Here is a 16,680-nt window from a genome sequence, read left to right on the forward strand (position 1 = left end):
GGTTTAAAGTCAGTGGCGCGTTGTTCAGACGCTATTTTAAGGGCGGATGCATACATGCGCATGCGATGCATACGGATTGCTTGTGCACCTCGCGCATACACTTTGCTTCTCTCATCTACCTAGCCGCACATTCTTGGTAAATTATTTGGGAAAGAACAGCTGATGCAGCGGTAATAAGTTGTACTTTTAAATCAATGCATCTGCAAACACCGTACAGCAAACACATATTTTCTTGACACAGACATCGTGTAGGCCTACATGCCCATAACTTTTAGGATTGATGAGTAGGCCCAGTGGCGGCGCCAGAAATAATTTGTTGCAGTTGCTTAACAGTTGCTGTATGAATTCAAGAGGTTGCTGGTCAAAAAAAACAACCTTGATCAAAACACGTGAATTTGGCAGAGGCACGGCCGGGAAGACATTTTCGGCACGGGTTGGGGTGGTTGCGGTCCCGTACGAGGCAAGTTTACAGTACAGTAACAACACAGACTAATCGCACCACTGTGATTGAGTGTGATCGTATCATTTGACAGTTCAACGTGCGCTATCTTTCTCCCTCTCCCTCACACACGCACAGACATAAAGACATAGAACAATATAGAGGAAGATCTTTAAGAAGGCCAACATGAAAATAGCCCAGCGGCATGTACACATTCAGCGACGGGCAAACTTAAATAACCAAACGGCCTACCTTAAATCGATGTCTTGATCACAGGACTTCTTGCAATATTCCACTTTAATCCATACTGTTTAACACACCAACATTGCTAGCAAGCATGTGATAACATTGTATTGCTAATTCAGAACTGTGTAGGCTACAATATTTTCTTCCGTTTCTTGACCTCAGCATAACCCCCCTCCGAACAACTGCCAAGTCCAACACAAGTCTGGCTATTAACGAGCCCATCCTCAGCCTCACCATCGCGAGTCGTGTTTGAACTTGATTTCTTTCGAATTAGTAAAAACTTGTCCATATTTTTTAAGCGCCAACGAGCCGGCAACGAACATCTCTGACTGATAATCTCGCCGCGAGATGTCCGCATATTTGAAATGTTATTTATTTTTCGTAAGACTATGCTATTAATGAAATTATTGTTTCATGTACATTAAATAATAATTAATTAATATTGTACATATTGCTTGGGATAGTTTGTGTTAATTGTGTGTATGTGGTTTTTTTTAATCTGTTCATGTCACTTACAGAGTGTGCGCATGCCCAACGCTCGGGAACTGGGCACGGTGAGGGGGAGGGGAGGAGAGGAGAGTCCCAGGCTGACTCGTGTTCATTTGAACGACAGTCCAGTCACGGCCCTGAAATGTTGACGCTACTCACTGATTATGCACTTAATCTGGTGATTCATATGACAGGAATGGTCGGTATGGTGACGGGTACCGCATTCGGCCATAGGTTTAGTTGAACTTATTTAATACCATTTTACGGAAAATGGCATTATTTCAAATATGTTGTTTGAGTTTGACAAAAAATCAGGGGTTGCTCTGGGGTTTCTGAGTAATTGCTTGGAGTTGCTATAGCAACGGCAAGCAACCGTTTGGCGCCGCTGTCACGTTAAAATTGTACCGGGGGCGAAAATTGTACCGGCCTACGTCATCGTTTGTTTACATCCTGACAACCTGCCCTGCAACAGACGACGCGATGCAGAAAACATGTTTCCAAACGACAAAATAACATAATACAGATAGCGGATCGCTATCTGTATTATGATAGATAGTGATAACACTTGTTTTTACTTTATATTTGTATTGTATTTAATTGTTTAATCGAAACAATAAAAAAAATTGCCCGCGAAACGGGCGATCGCGTCAAATGACAAATGTTTTGCCCGCGAAACGGGCGATCGCGTCAAATGACGTAGGAGGGTTCTTGAAACATAATACAGATAACGGATCGCTAGAAAACACTTGTTTTTACTTTATATTTGCATTGTATTGAATTGTTTAATCGAATTTAGCTAGTAAACTGAGTGTTTTAAGCAGGTTTCATAGTCTAGAATGTTCAAGAACCTTCCTACTTGATTTGACGCGTCATTTGACGCGATCGCCCGTTTCGCGGGCAATTTTCTTTATTGTTTCGATTAAACAATTAAATACAATACAAATATAAAGTAAAAACAAGTGTTATCGCTATCTATCATAATTCAGATAGCGATCCGCTATCTGTATTATGTTATTTCGTCGTTTGGAAACATGTTTTCTGCATCGCGTCGTCTGTTGCAGGGCAGGTTGTCAGGTTGTCAGGATGTAAACAAACGATGACGTAGGCCGGTACAATTTTCGCCCCCGGTACAATTTTAACGTGACACCGCCCCTGAGTAGGCCTATTTGATCGTGAAAAACATTGTTTTACCGCGAGTGAGTGTTAAAAATAATGAATGAATGCGGGCGCGCGTGTGTGCTCTGTAAGGCGCCCAGTTTCCAACCTCGAAATTTCACTTCATTTAAATTTAATTTGCATGGTATTTCTTATCCTTACCAGATGCCCGAACCACCTCAGCTGACTCCTTTCTAAGTAAAGGAGCAGCGGCTCTAATCCGAGTTCCTCACGGATGGCTGAGCTTCTCACCCTATCCCTATCTCGTCCTTTCGGTCATCACCCAACCCTCATGACCATAGGTGAGGATAGGAACGAAGATCGACCGGTAGATCGAGAGCTTTGCCTTGCGGCTCAGCTCTCTTTTCGTAACAACGGTAAAGCGAACGCAATACCGCCCCCGCTGCTCCGATTCTCCGGCCAATCTCACGCTCCATAGTTCCCTCACTCGCGAACAAGACCCCGAGGTACTTGAACTCCTTCACTTGGGCAAACTAAAAACGTAACGCATAATACAATCAATGGCAATGTAGGCGTATATTACCGCGGGGACACATGCATATTAGGATAGCATACAATACTGATAAGAAACAATGTTTATAATGTATTGCGTATATCATTAAATAGAACCACAGTTACCGCATATCATATGTTATAGCCTATCATACGTTTTCTTTGCCGAAATGTATTTGAGGACTCAGTATATTCCATGTGTGAATTATGCCATATTAGGCTATTTGGCAATAAACTAAGCCATTTGCAGTATGAAATTCTCGGAGACTGCAGACGCGCTGTCAAAATATCAACTCGTCCGATTCAAATGCGCTCATGGCTCTTAAAGGGGATGGGAGCTGGCACTCTCATTGGTTTGTTGCACGTTACGCCCAAACCACACCTACGGGTAATTAGGCTGCTTCAGACCAACCCTTTTGACACTTGCGCCGCGGCGCAAGCGTCATTTATCCGCCTGTAAAATAGCGATAGCGCCGTAGAACCGCCCACAAAGCTACTTGCGCTTTGCGCTTCCCACTTGCGTTTCAGACCGTTAAAATAGGGCCCGATGACTCGTAGCGTTTTTTCTTCGCAACTAAAAGAGTGTATTGACTGCGCTTCTGCTGCCACCTTGTGACCAAATTGGGAAATGGGTTATTTCTTTAAAAAATAAAATTTAACAACAAATCACATGGAATGCAGCTTAATTTTCCATTAGGGGTTGTCTTTGCAGTGTACTTTCTATTTCCTGTACATAAGGGCCCCATGTAGCGAACTGTGGGGGTCCTTCAAAGAGATAAGTTTCCTCCTCTTCATCTGTCAAATTGCCTTCTGAATTATCATTTTCCGTCTGCAGATCTCTTCTCTTACCGCTTCTCAAAGGCATTTTCTTTGCTTTGTCTAGCCGGGGCCCCTGCTCTGGAGTTTTCTCAATAGGCAGAAACCCACAAGGCAATAACAAGTCTCTGTGAAGGGTACGGTGTGGACCACTGCCTCTCTCTGGCTTGACAACATACACAGGGCCACCATCAAATCGCTTCACAACAATATGGATGGATTTTTCCCACTTGTCTGCCAATTTATGTTTCCCTCGAATGTTGACATTCCTGATTAGGACGCGGTCCCCTTCAACCAACTCAGCAGCTCTGACTTTAGCATCAAATCGCAGCTTGTTTCTCTCTCCAGCCTTTTTAGAGTTTTCCGCAGCCAGAGTGTAGCTCTCCTGGAGACGCTGGCGCAAGTTCTGAACATATTCTGAATGGGTTTTATGGGTCTCATTTGGATTGTCGATGCCCAGGATGAGATCAACTGGGAGGGTTGGCTGCCTGCCGAACATCAACTCATATGGTGAATATCCTGTTGTATCATTTCTCGTACAATTGTATGCATGTACAAGGGGTTTGACGAAATCTCTCCAGTGTTGTTTGTCTTTGTCCTCTAGGGTTCCGAGCATGCTTAACAGGGTCCTGTTAAAGCGCTCAACCGGATTTCCCTGGGGGTGATACGGTGTAGTACGCACCTTTTCTGCTCCAATCAGCGAACACAGCTCTCTGATTGTGCGTGACTCAAAGTCCCTTCCCTGATCACTGTGAAGGCGACTTGGGAAGCCGTAGTGGACAAGGAAATTCTCCCACAGAGCCTTGGCGACAGTCTAGCCTTTTGATCCTTTGTTGGCACTGCCACCGCAAACTTTGTGAAGTGATCAGTGATGACCAAAATGTTCCTGGTGTCATGGCTGTCAGGTTCAAGGGACAGATAGTCCATGCAGACCAATTCTAATGGGTAAGTTGTTCTGATGTTCACCATTGGTGCTGCTTTCTGTGGTTGGGCTTTTCTCCTGAAACATCTCTCGCAGGTTTGGCATTTCTTTTCGATGGATTCTTTCATTCTCGGCCAATAAAATCTGGCTCGAGCGAGACTTAGCACACGCTCAGCTCCGAGATGACCAACTTCATCATGTAAGCCTTGCAGAGCTCTGTCTTTATGCTGCTCAGGCAACACAAGCTGATGGATCATGTCTCCTCGATCAAAGCACCGTCTGTAAAGGATTCCTTCCCTGAGCTCGAGCTTGTTCCACTCTCTGAGTAGCAACTTGACTTCAGGCTGCTCATCACTCAGGGTCTTGAAGCTGGGCTTCTGTGCACTTTCCACCAGTTTAATTACCCTGTTAATTGATGGATCCTGACTCTGTGCTTCACGCCAACCTTCTCTTGTCATCCCAGGTAAGGTGGTTTGGCCTTGGCCGGCAAACAGATCTGGGACTGAGGAAGCATCTACTGCAAGAGACTCTGCAAGAACAGGGAGTTGTGAGGAAACAGAGTGATGTTGACATACTGCAGATATTACAGCAGCTGGAATCTCTCGTTTCTCCCCCTCTAAGATTCGTTGTGTCATTTCACTTATCCTTTCCTTCTCCTGCAGGAAATCCTCATCCTCCCGAGGTGCGTCCTGTGGCCGTCGGGACAGACCATCCGCATCACCGTTTGCATTTCCTGCTCGATACTTGATGTTAAATCTGAAGGTTGAAAGCTTGGGTAGCCAACCAGCGGTGTCCAGCGGCGTCGAGCTTAGCAGAGGTGAGGACATAGGTGAGCGGATTATTATCTGTCAGAACAGTGAAATCAGTGCCGTAGAGGAAATCATGGAACTTTTCGCAGATGGCCCACTTCAAGGCTAGATATTCTAGTTTATGCGTTGGGTAATTTCTCTCGCTCTTTGATAAGCCTCTGCTGGCATAGGCTATTACGCGGAGCTTTTCATTTTGCTCCTGATAAAGAGCAACTCCCAGCCCCTCACCGCAAGCGTCTGTGTGTAACACATATGGGAGCTTGGGATCTGCGAAAGCAAGAACGGGAGCAGACGTTAGCTTGTCAATCAATGTTCTGAAAGCAGATTCACATTCAGGCGTCCACTCTGCATCGAAGGGGGCTCGAGGATTTACAAAGTTCTTTGGCCTGTCTCTTTTATAGACCTTGCCTCTCTTTTTGGGTGTATGGTACCCAACAGTGAGAGAGTTGAGGGGTTTGGCGATCTTAGAATAACCCTCCACAAAACGCCTATAATATCCCGAGAAGCCTAGGAAACGCTTCAGCTCCTCTCTGTTCCCAGGACGGGGCCAATCTCTGAGTGCAGATACTTTGTCTGGGTCAGTATGGACTCCTTGAGCATCTACCACGTGGCCAAGGTCTTTTACAGATGACTTAAAAAACGGACACTTCTCGGGAGACAATTTCAGACCATAGTCTCTGAGACGATGTAGCACCCTCATGAGTCTCTCCTCATGCTCTTCAAGGGTCTCGGAAAAGACAATGAGGTCATCTAAAAATACAAGAACCTCGCTCAAGTGTCTCCAACACACTTTTCCATAAGGCGTTGGAAGGTGCTAGGAGCGTTGGTCACACCTTGCGGCATACGATTGAACTCGTAGAAACCTAGGGGATATGTGAATGCGGTCTTATGTTAATCTACCTCTGCCATCTCTACCTGGTAGTAGCCGGACTTGAGGTCCATTACTGAGAACCACCTTGCACCACTCAGGGCTGAGAATATCTCCTCAATGTTGGGAAGGGCATATGCATCTTTTATAGTGCGGTTGTTCAGCTTCCTAAAATCAATACATAGTCTGATTTTCCCTTTTTTTTTCTTCACTACTACCACTGGTGATGCAAACGGACTCTCGGACTCTCTTATTATTCCAGCATCCAAGAGCTCCCTGAGGTGCGGCTTTACAGCTTCCCTATCACTGGGGTGTATCGGCCTTGATCGCTCTTTGAAAGGTGTCTGGTCATGCAACCGAATATGGTGTTTCACACCAGTTGTGTGACCAAAGGAGAGCTCGTCAACTGCAAAGACCTCTGGGATGGAGTTCAGCTTGACTGTAATACGTCGTTTCCACTCCTCAGACATGGGTGCATCATCGAGATTGAATGCAAGCTCCCCGCTTGGTGTCTGAGAGTTGGTGGGCACAGACTGATGGGGTTTAGGGGCTTTACACTCTGAGCGGCAGATACTTCGCCAATTACACACTTTGGAGGTAGAGTAATACTGTGATCTGTTGTATATCTGAGAATAACAGGGATCTTGCTTGAAGCTTTACAGTTGATATTCATAAGTGCACACTCAAGAAACAAACCACCAGGAAGGGAAAAAGACTCAGGGGGCTCGAGTTGTGTGGATTTCCGTTACCCACTCTGACATCTCCAAACACACACAACTTGTGCCTTGCTGGAACGGTGATGGGTTTTTTCTCATGCAACTTGACAGGACAGGTTTTGGTTTCATTTTCATGCAGTTGAACAACATGGTGGAGGAGTAATGCAAAACTGTCTGACCTCCTCAGGAATGTTGGCCTGTCATGATCTATGCCACATTGGTAGAGCTGCAGCAAAACATTTGTGCCTACCAACACTGGTATTCTGCTATTGAATTGGCACTCTGGGACAATGAGGGCTAGAGCAGTTAACTGTTCCTCCATGCCGGTAACACTGCTAGGAAAAGTCAGGAGAACTTCCACATAGCCCTGATAGGGCACAGGCTGACCCCCGGCCCCTTCAACCTCAAGCAAATGACTGATGGGCTTAATGGGGAGGGAAGCCAGGTGTCTGGAATGGAAAGTCTCTGAAATAGTCGTGACCTGAGATCCGGTATCAAGGATAGATTCACATCGTACATCTCCCACGTAGACTGTAGAGACACAGCGGGGGCCCACAAGCCCAAGAGGTAAGATGTGATTGAGACCATCGCAGCTTTCAGGGCTTTTGGCTCTTGGCTCCTCTTTAACATTGTGGGTCATTACTCTGGGACTTATCTGATTGATGTCCTCAGCTCCTGGTCGTCCCGAAGCAGGAGCCTCTACAAGTTTAAAGATACCTTGCGGGCTGCCTGCTGGGCCCAGAATCTGTCGCGTTTGTCTCTGAGCTCTTCATTCTTTTTGCGGACAAGGTCAGCGTTGGGGCTGTTAGTACAGTTTGCTGCTATGTGGCCGGTTTCCCCACACTTAAAGCAGAACCATGGTCTCAGTGGAGTGGCAGTTCGGGATGTCGAATCAGGATTTGTGACATAGGCTGCTAAATGTTCACTTTGTAAGGGTGATTCTCTTCTTGTAGAACTACTTGGCACCTCTTCACGTGTGAGCTTAATTCTCTCTTTGTGTACAAGTTGTGCCACTTGTTTCCGGAGTTCAGCTACTTCCTTTTCAAGTTTAGAACTTGCATCATGCTTCTTAGGATTTGTGGTAGCAGGTTCCTCGTCGAATACTGGCATGCTCAAGACTGAGTGAACATGTGTTGCAGCCCTAGTGCTTCCCAGATGTTTTTTCATCCGGTCCATCTTGGCTGCACGCCGGTCCTCTTCTGTTCTCAAAAGCAACAATAGTTCAGGGAAAGATGGGGGATTGGGTTTTCGATGCTCAAGTTGAAGGCCGATGATTAAGCTCTGGTCCCAGCACCCTCTACAGAATTGCCTGAGTAAGTACTTGTCGGACTCTGTGACTGAAACCCCCCCTCTAGAGATGGCTTTGGTGAGAAGGGTTTGGAGACGGTTCAAGTAAACAGAGGGCTTCTCCCCAGCATTCTGGTTGGAGCCCAAAAAGGTTGCAAATAGCTCTTCACCATCCTCTACCACGCCAAATGCTGATTCGAGCTGAGTGAGGTAAGCCTCAGGGGTTGCATTTGTTCCAAGCGGCTTGACAATATCAGCAGCTGGGCTGAGCAGGCTCTCTAGTATTCTTCTCACCTTTTGAGAGTCAGACAATGAAGCATCATTACAGAGAAGGTCTACCTGAATGCGCCAGGCATCATAATCAGCTTCCCCATTTGGCTTTGGTAGTCGCCCTGAGAAGGTTTTCACTCTGCTTTGGCTGTAGCTGGATGGCGTTGTGTCATTACGAATGAAATGTTCAACAATGACTTTCTGAACTTGAGGTGGATTTATTGTGCCCTCGTCAAAGAAAGTGGGAGCTTTGGGAGCATTGGGAGGGAGAGTACTGGCAACCAGATTGGGTGGGTTTAGCTCTGGTATGTCACCACTAGCTGTTTGGCCATGCTGATCTAAAGCCTCAAAATGGGTATCGGGACTCTGTGGCGGGGCAGAATCAGGCTGGACATGTTGCAAATCATGCTGAAGCATATCCCAAAAGCCAGCTTTGCTTTTCCCGGCAAGAGTGCTCAGTTCAGCCAAACATCGCCGGGCTAATTCCCTCACTAGGTCCTCTTGACACACCTCACGAATGCTTCTCACATGCCAGGTGAGAGTGGGATCAAAAGGGCTTGGTAGGTTGCCAAGGTTGGCAGGATCGAGTCTTGATATTGTTTGTTCCGATGAGTACTGTATAAGGGTTCAACCTTTTGGCTTGTCTGGTTTATCAGGGACCCTGACAATTTTTTCAATGTCCCCATTTTCTTCAAAAAAATAATTTATCTCTTTATCAGTGCATGTTTCATCTATTCCTGTGACATAAAGGCAACTAGGCCCATGCAAGTCGAATTGGTTGCAAAGATCCATTTTATACTGACTGTTTGTTCAGTTAAATGTATTCTGTTTTTAACAGCGTTTTTAACAACTACACAACCATAATTTCAGTTTGAGCGTATATTGGTTTGTTAAATGATGTCTGCAAAATATTTGGGATGGAAACTATTTTAATCTACACCAATCTCCTGGCTAGCTCGCCACTATTGTAACCCCTCTGACACCTAAGTCCTTAAGCTAGTGTGTTTATAAAACCAAGAGGCAGGGGTCATTATCTATTTTAGATTCGATGAGGAGATTGGTTGTTATCTTTCCTGGTATACTGTAAGGATATACCTGTAATATCCACCCCAAATAACTCACACGACAACCGACGATTTAGTTTGAAGAAAATATATATATTGAAACCAAAACTTATGGAGTCAGTATTCCACAATGCAGATATCACTAGAAAAATGATGGAATGAAGAACAAAATACTGCTAATGCACGAAAGTACCACACTTCTAGTTATAGTAATAAACAATTTAGTATGATATGGTAATATAGTTAAATTCACAAAGAACCTTAAACCTGCAATATCTTTTTTCTTTGAGTTCTGGTGAGCCACAAGTGGTTTTCTTAAATGGAATTGTACCAAACAAAAACCTCTGAGATCTCAGGAAAAATAAATAATAAAAATAATAATACAAATTTGAGTCCACCCCGGAAGTCCTACCACCCCAATGGATGTCAGATGAGGCAGTCCAGGAAGAGTATTGCAGGATGGAATGGCAATGTGAATGATGATCCCCTGGCAGAAGATGGAAAGCAACCAGGATGGAGATATGGACAGATGACGGTCCTCTGAAGGGCTCCACAAAAAAAACCAGCCGGAATATCAATCAATAGTTCAACAGAGTTCTACACGATGTCCACAGCTTCTCAATCGTCTCAATGTTTATCAATATTGACTTTCTATTTCAGTTATCAACTTTCTGACTCAGTTTTATCAAGGTACAGCTATAGGGATGGCTAGTCACTACGTCATCATATCAAAAAACGTCACTTCCGTGTCCACTCGCTAACATTCTAACAGTAAAATGGTGCAGTGCTGTGTCCCGTGTTGCAATAACCGCAACGACGTCAACAAAACAATCTCTTTTTACCGATTTTCCCTCGATGAAAAAGAGAAGAAGGGATGGCTGAAGTTGATACGGTAAGTTGGATCTCAAATGATGAACAATAATAACAGGCTAGTGGTTACTAACGTTATGAGCTAGGTACTGCTAGCGAGTGCTAGCTTTGTTTGTTTTGTCAGCACTTCAAAATGCTTTCAAGGTTATCGTTATCGTTCTTGAACTGCTACCAGTAATGTTACATATGCTAAGGACAGCCAGTGTCTGTGCTGCATAGGAAATCATTAGACTTCGAAGTGAGACTGACTTTTACTCTAGTAGACCTAGCTAAACAAACGACGCTGAAGTTGGCATCCGATTCGGCAGCTGCTGGTCCTTAAATCAGTCCTGATTGAAAACCACTACACCTAGACTCTTCAAATCTGGACTAAATTATCACAGTGAGGCTATAAATTATATAAAACATAGTTACAGATTTGTGAAACCTTTTTTCTATTTGTGAAAATGCAATACAGGCTCATTGTAATGCTTTTTAGGGGTCGAGCCTGCATTAGAACGGGTCCTGATTGAAAACCACTACACCTAGACTCTTCAAATCTGGACTAAATTATCACAGTGAGGCTATACATTATGTAAAACATAGTTTCAGATTTGTGAAACCTTTACCCTATTTGTGAAAATGCAATACAGGCTAATTTGAATGCTTTTTAGGGGTCCAGACAGCATTGCATTTTCACAAATAGGGTAAAGGTTTCAAAAATCTGAAACTATGTTTTACATAATGTATAGCCTCACTGTGATAATATAGTCCATTATATTTTATTTGTTACTAAAATATATATTTTAGTAACAATTAACAAATATTAACAAAGGGTTAGGTGATGACTAGTCTGGCTGAACGGAAGTGGACAGCGTCTATTGCCTAGCGTCGGATTTGGCCGCGACTCCTCCCCTTCCGGTTGCTGGCGTTCCCGTATTGTGCTCCCCCTCAAACTCGGAAACTAGGCAGTATGGCGAGTTTTGAAGAGGACTTTGACGGCGCTGTAAAGTTGGCATGTTTGGCTCTTTCCGTCGAAAATTGCAAAGAACTGCTAAAGATTTGCTTACAGCATTTGCTGAAGAAGAAAGATGTTCTATTTTGCATGGACACCGCTGCTGCTTCCCGGGCTTAGCCCCGCCCTAGACGATTGTGATTGGTTTAAAGAAATAAAAACAGGCCCGCCCAGTTTCCCCACGGATAGACGGCTCGAGGTAGCGTGGCTCCAGACCATTCTACTTGCTGTAGTTTGGTCTGGCTTTGCGAGACTAGGTGATGACTAGTTTGCTATTTATTATGGAACTTTATTATAAAGTGTTACCGTAATATGTTAATTGCCACTTAGTTAGTTTATTTTCTTCTCTTTTTTTTTGCAGGCGTGACAAGTTCACCCCGAACTACAACTCCAGGGTCTGTGGGTGGCATTTTCCTGATGGCAAAGCAGCTGGGCCAACACGGTTTGCATGGAATGACGGAAAGGCTTTCCCCGACCACATCCCCACCAAACGTAAAAAAAGAATGGTCCCTGCGAGCGTGGAGGATGAAGGAACAGCTGGACCAGGCCCAAACCACCTTGGCATTGCTCCACAGACCCCTGGTACTTCAAGTGTTGTGCTTGAAATTGAGAATGATATGCTCAGAAAAGAAAATGACCAACTGAAACGAGAATTGGAGAAACAAAAACAAACATTTTCATTCAGTCAAATCTCCTCACACCCTGACAAAGTTAAATACTACACTGGCTTGACAGATGCTGCCACTGTCTTCTTTTTGGAAGCCCTTCTCTCCAAATTTGATTTCCAGTACCACTTTAATTGGAATGTCCAAATTATGCCCCTTATCGATCAGCTACTCCTGACTTTGATGAAGCTCCGACTGAATTGTGGCATCCTAGACCTTGCAACAAGATTGAATTGCTGCCGTGCCACAGTCACCAACATCTTCACCACAATCAGCAGTGCACTGTATGACATTTTGTATGTTGGCATGATAGAAAACAACATCCCCTCGAGATTCAAGAACCAAACATCCCTGCCAGATTGCTTCCAGCCATTCCCCGACTGTCGGATTGTGCTTGACTGCACTGAAGTGGCCGTCTCCAATACAGAAAGAGTGGACACCCAGAGTCATCTGTACAGTCATTACAAAGGACGCACCACACTTAAAGCTCTGATCGGTGTGGCTCCCAATGGAGTTATAACCTTCGCCAGTGACCTATACGGTGGAAGTACCTCGGACAAGGCGATAACAGCTGACTGCGGAGTACTCCAACAGCTAGAACCAGGTGACATGGTGATGGCAGATAAGGGATTCACTATTCGTGACATTTTGCCTGAGGGAGTGTCACTGAACATCCCAACGTTCCTTGTCAATGGACAGTTCACAGTGGAGGAAGTAAACCACAACAGACTCGTTGCCTGTGCAAGGATTCATGTAGAGCGTTCCATACAACGTCTGAAAACATTTGGCATTTTGACCTACATCCCGTACCAGCATAAGAAGCATGCCAACAAGATCCTAAAAGTATGTGTTAGTCTTGTGAATTTACAGAAGCCCATTCTTCAAGAAATTGCATGAATAAATGTCATTGTTTTACTCGTGTCTATCTCATGTCTGTCACATCAAAATCATTCAGTTTAAGCCACCATCAGTTGGGAACTACTTGGACATACACTTTGACAGGCTAGGTGCAAAACAAGCTGAACTAGCAGACAAATTTGAGTCTTCACACAGTTGCTCCCACTCCCAGTCAGTTTATTGTTAACACAAACAATGTAACAAAACAATAATATAGTGAATGAATAGTGAACATGAATGAGGCCTTACCCTTAAAAGGTCCCATGACATGGCACCAGGTGTTGTGTGATTAGCTTACAAGCTGTTTTGGAAATCTGCCCCTTATGACATCACATGTGGGCGTGTCCACCTAGATGTGTGCTGGATAGATCAGTCTACCAGCCAACACAGTAGACTGCAGCAAACGTTGCTCATCTATCCGTCATACATCTAGGTGGACACGCCCACCTGTGATGTCATAAGGGGCAGATTTCCAAAACGGCTTGTAACGGCTAATCACACCACACCTGACATGTCATGGGACCTTTTAAAGAGACTAGGAGACTAGGTGTATCAGTGTAAATGGCATCTGACTATGTGTAGTGTGTTATGTACTGTGTGATGAGAATGTACAACAAAACAAAAGGATAGATACCTTGGTGGCCCGGCAAGCTGCAGAAGAAAGAAATCCTTCACTAGAACAGGTCATGAATGCAGAAGTATGCGAGGAAGGAAACAATCCTTATAACATGTTTCCAGAATGTTAATGTTGCTAGCCCATGCTGGGTCTTTAGGGATGAGCAGGATAACAAGGTCAAGAGGAGTCCACACCACAAGATGACAATTGTTGGCAGGTGCATTTTGACCATGTAGCACACAGGGATGTTTCCAGCACTAATGGAGAGAAAGCTAGTCAATACCGTACACCTGAAATCAATAGAGACTATCTTTGTATGTATCACCATAAGGCATTCTTAGTTTGCCCAACTGTGGCTCTCTCAATGGCTTCTTTCTCTTGTGGGCTGACAGCAAGCGATGAAAGCACATACAGAGCTTTGTCCTCTGCATGGCCATAACCTGAGCTGGTCACTACCCCATCAAAGGTCTTGATAGGGACGGTCTAAGTAAAACAGACAAATATCATGAAATTAGACAGAAAATGTTGGTTAATGATGTTCAGTAAGTCATGGACCACATATGCTGTTTGGCAACACAGTACAAACAAAATACATTCAAAGTGTGAAGAGTTTGATGTCTGATTTACAATGGTTTATATCTATGGGTATGTAAACTTGAATTGATCATCAGTTGAAATGGAGTGTGGTGGGATAACTCAATCAAACTTATCTAATTTGTAACTGATTTAATGTAGTGTACTTGTCATGTTTCTCATATAGCAGGACGTGACAAATCAAAAATACAAAGGACAGAAGTCAAACCTGAGGTGTTTCTGGTGCCAGAATCCAACCAAGACCTGTAAAACGGCCCAGCTGTGCCAAGGAGTTCAGTGTCCATTCTCTGTCCTCCTGGGTGACAGGTCGTTTAATTCCAGCTGGAATAATAGATTATAGTGTTCTCACTTGAAACCATCTCCTATCTCACATAGCTGCTGTCAGTAGCATCACCATTCATTTATAACACTAAAGCCAGACAGGGCGTAGCTTTTAGTATTCAAAGAAAACCTGACCTTGAGATGTGGAAGGTGCAATCACAGACACCCAATTCGCTGTGACCTCATCTGTTTTTGGTGCTGGGGCCCTCTTCCACACACACTCGACATCCGTGCGGGTTAGGTTCTTTTCAGCCCAAATCAGCAGGCCTGCTACATGGTGACACTTGGCCCTCCCGATAGCACAAGAGCAGGTACTTGCCTTCACCTCCTGTCCCTCAACGTGTACCTGAGTGAAAACAACTCAACTAGCTAACCCTCATCAAACCCTTAGACAGCTAAAGGACTATCAGCAACGCACACCCTGTGTTTACATTAGATAGCTATCGCTAGCTTCCAATGCGAAATTCACTAACCTGTCTAGCTATGTTTTAAAGTTGTATGTTATGCTATTACACTGAAAACAACTAATCTAGGTAACCCTCACCAAACCCCAACACGGCTAAAAGACAGCCCTGTGTTGACATTAGCTATCAACACCCTTACTTTCTCACCTCAACATCGTAGCTTTTTTTTTTCATTGACGCCTGGACTTTCCCTGTCAGACTTCCACCTGACATTAGTACTGATACTACCCGATTCGAATAGGCTACTTGCACAAGCACTTCCTGATTCGCCGTAATACAGCTCATCAGCTTCCGGTTCCAAGATGGCAACGTTCTACACGGTGTTTACAGGAGCTGCCGACAATAAATATCACAGATGTGCATCGTTTATGTCGGGAAACAAAAACTCCGACAAGCAGATTGGAGAAGGGGTTTCACAGCTACGAAGGTAAGAAAACGACGTCTAACAGACGCTAGCTACTGTCAAAGTCTAATCTGTCAGTTAACTGTCACTGTCGAACGTGTATTACGATGCAGGAACAGCAAACGCCAACAAGATTTCTTAACGAGTGTTTTATATCAGCCATGATGTTTGCCTGTTGTGTTGAGTAATAATAGTTTAAGTACAGCCACGGTTTTGTGTATATAAAAGTAACATTACTTAGCTACCTAACGTTTCTTTCCATGTAGTAACATGTTATAGATGTGATGATGCGAGTAACCCAGTACAATTGAAGCTTAATGAATTTGTATGTGTCATTTCATTCAGTGTCCAATAAAGACAAGCTGACAGTGCAGGTCAGCGTGAGAGCCTTGTGCTACAGGTCGATGGGGAAGAGCGAGGCACCACAGTTTTAGAGTCTAGGCAGGAAGCTGTGTTCATCCCTGTTCAGTGGTGTTTGTTCGGTTAAGCAGTAGCTAAGTGTAGTCCTCAAGGGCCACTAACTTGAATGTTTTTCATGTCTCCCTGTTTTTCACACACAATTTAATATAGTCAAGGTAATGAGTACAAGGCTACAACTTTTCAATAAACAAGATATTTATTGTCGTTTGCACAGCAGAAGTACAGGTACATTGGAATAATTGTGATTCTTGGAGTCCGCTTTAAAAAAAAACACATCTTTATTTTAAGAGGGAGAGAATATAACAGTAAGCATTCAGGGTGGTAGGCTTTTTCTAGCACCGTTGAAGTACTTACCTTCATAAGAAACAAGTTGTTTTTTACACCCATGATGCTGAGGTTATATTTCTAATGATTTACCTTTTTCTCTTAGATCAAGCTTTGTGATTCAGCAGCCAAGGGATGAAAAAAGAAAGAGTTAATCTATGGGCTGGAGCAGCTGTGCAGAAAAAAAGTATAGCTCAAAAACAACAAATACAAATGCAATGGCATCACGTATAATTACATCTGTAACTACTTATAAAGTACTGTTGATGCACGTGCAGGTGCGACCACTTCTTTTTTCTGGACAGCTGATTTGGCTCTGGAAACACGGACCATCTTGTAGAGAAGGCTCAATCAAAGACCAAAAAGCTATCAGATGGTTGTAGCTGGCAAATCTATTCACAAAGGACATCGCATAAAAATGTTCAATTAGAAGTGTACATCAAAAGTATACATTGTTACCAAAATAATGTCAACAGTAACTACTAAGATTAAGATTTTATCGTATATATAATATATAT

The 16,680-nt window shown here is 43.9% G+C and overlaps 1 protein-coding gene across 1 annotated transcript; it reads left to right on the top strand.

The window, feature by feature from the left end:
- The first annotated feature begins 10,476 nt into the window (after positions 1–10,476).
- Positions 10,477–13,623, top strand: LOC130392507 (uncharacterized). Its single transcript, XM_056603031.1, has 2 exons — positions 10,477–10,486; positions 11,820–13,623. Exon 2 carries the CDS (start codon positions 11,962–11,964, stop codon positions 13,018–13,020), a length of 1,059 nt encoding a protein of 352 aa, XP_056459006.1. The 5' UTR covers positions 10,477–10,486; positions 11,820–11,961; the 3' UTR covers positions 13,021–13,623.
- Positions 13,624–16,680: the final 3,057 nt, after the last annotated feature.

This window comes from Gadus chalcogrammus, chromosome 11, assembly GCF_026213295.1.
Source record: "Gadus chalcogrammus isolate NIFS_2021 chromosome 11, NIFS_Gcha_1.0, whole genome shotgun sequence".
Lineage (NCBI taxonomy): Eukaryota > Metazoa > Chordata > Actinopteri > Gadiformes > Gadidae > Gadus > Gadus chalcogrammus.

What these genes read in the sequence shown, in the direction of transcription:
- LOC130392507 (XM_056603031.1), top strand. Translation starts at nt 11,962, where the DNA reads ATGGTCCCTGCGAGCGTGGAGGATGAAGGAACAGCTGGACCAGGCCCA.